A 1,748-nucleotide genomic window follows, 5' to 3' on the forward strand; every position below is an offset into this window, starting at 1 on the left:
TCTCCAACTTGTGGGACAATAATAAATCACTGGAGCACTTTTTTAGGTTCCATTATGTTGTTTTTTTTTGTCAGGATTTCACTTTACCCCTTAATTTTCTTCTTTATGCAAAAACATGAAAGTCCACAACTTTTCATTCATTTAGAGAACCAAAATGGCGTTCGATTCTGTATAAACAAGTATGGATGTTCTGTGAAATCAGGCTCCAGATGGAAAACAGTGAGTATCAGAGAGTTTAGCAATCCAGTAATAAAAGATATCAAGAGTACGAGGATAAACTGGTGATATTATATGTCAGTGTAATGGAGTTGGAGGTGTGTTACCTGTTCTTGCAATGAAGTTTGCAGACAGAGCAGCAGCAGCAGCAGCAGCATGGCTCCAAGTGTCACATCCAGGGGGAAAAATAAACCCAACTCAGCGTCCTCTTCTTCACAAATCAGTCAGTGGAAAGAGTAGAGAATGTGTCCAGACAGTTAGATCTTAACTTTGTTTTCTCCTTTCATATCTAGTGTGAACCCAAATTGCTCTACTACCTACAGGAAAAAACACACAGATAACAACATCCTCTGTGCTGGAAAAACGAAACTACTAGAAAAAAAATTCAGCAGAAATAGGTCTAGAAAAACCAAAAGCAACGTGCTGTTTATAGACACAAAACTGTAAGCACTTAAAAAATATTTATATTAAACTACAAGGTGCATCCAGGCAGTGTTGGGATTATCAACAGTATTCTTCACTCACTTACAACCTGAAGGCAACAATCCCTGTAATAAAGGAACAAATCAACAAATTCCAACTAACGAATAAACTCTCAGCTCAGCGTCCGGAGAGGCAGAGAGAACCCAGAGAGGCTGGAGCGACTGCTGGCGTCTTTTCCTCTCTAATCTAGGAAGAGCAAGAGAAAAAAAAAGCAACAGAAACTGGCAGAGTAGGAACCTCCCAGCAGAGGTCATCTCCTCCTCCTACTGCTTCCCTAGTAGCAGCAGCAGCAGCAGCAGCAGCACTGGAAATAAAAGTATTAGTACTGGTGAAGTAGCAGCAGTAGCAGTTGCAACAGTGGCACTTATTTGTCACAATAGCAAAAGTAACAGCAACAACAGTAACACTCCATTTCTCTCACCCTCAAACCTCCATGTCTATTGTGCAAAGACTACAATACCTACAGACCGCTTGTTTCCAACTTGGAGGTCGGGACTCTCAAAAGGGTTGTGAGCTAATTAACAAATTAAAAAAAGAAGAAGAAAAACATTTAATTTACAAAAAAAATATTATTATAAGTTAATATTTACCTTCCAGACTCATTTGTAAAATATTCAAATGAAACAATCTGGGGTAACGCTTTACTTTAAGTCCCCCTATTTAGCATTTATAAGAACTAAATAAACCTTTAGTAAATGGTTTATAACACACTACAATGTAATTGTAAGCATATATAAAGATATTTTAAGTGTTTCTTAATGTATAGTATTTGTCAACAATTATAACTTCTCCTTTGAAGACATATTTTATACTATTATAGCTGTGTTTTACTATATTACTATATTACGCAGGGGGAATTATAGTTGTTGATAAATACATTTATAAACATTATTTTGTATTAATTATTACTTTTTATTCTGTAAGTCTTACAGCAGTAGTCTTTCTTTTGTAACCTCCCATTTGTCTGTTCTCTCGTTCATGGATTGATAAAATAAATAAATAGTACCAGTAAATAAAAAACAAAGACCACTAAAAAAATAAAATAAACA

The 1,748-nt window shown here is 35.6% G+C and overlaps 1 protein-coding gene and 1 long non-coding RNA gene across 3 annotated transcripts in view; one reads left to right on the top strand and one right to left on the bottom strand.

Annotated features, from left to right (window-relative positions):
- Window positions 1–894, bottom strand: part of stab1 (stabilin 1) — a 93,559-nt gene extending 92,665 nt beyond the window's left edge. The window contains exons 1-2 of one of the 2 annotated variants that reach the window (XM_044349882.1): window positions 742–894; window positions 324–533 (exon numbers count right to left, since the gene is read on the bottom strand). In XM_044349882.1, the coding sequence (XP_044205817.1) occupies window positions 324–374 (51 nt within the window). In that variant the 5' untranslated portion in view covers window positions 375–533; window positions 742–894. Of the gene's footprint in view, window positions 1–323 lie in introns of both variants that reach the window. The other variant, XM_044349881.1, reaches the window with a different exon arrangement.
- Window positions 1–1,748, top strand: part of LOC122981255 — a 571,779-nt gene that overhangs the window by 93,126 nt on the left and 476,905 nt on the right. The window lies entirely within an intron of this gene.

Source organism: Thunnus albacares, chromosome 4 (genome assembly GCF_914725855.1).
Source record: "Thunnus albacares chromosome 4, fThuAlb1.1, whole genome shotgun sequence".
Classification (NCBI taxonomy): domain Eukaryota; kingdom Metazoa; phylum Chordata; class Actinopteri; order Scombriformes; family Scombridae; genus Thunnus; species Thunnus albacares.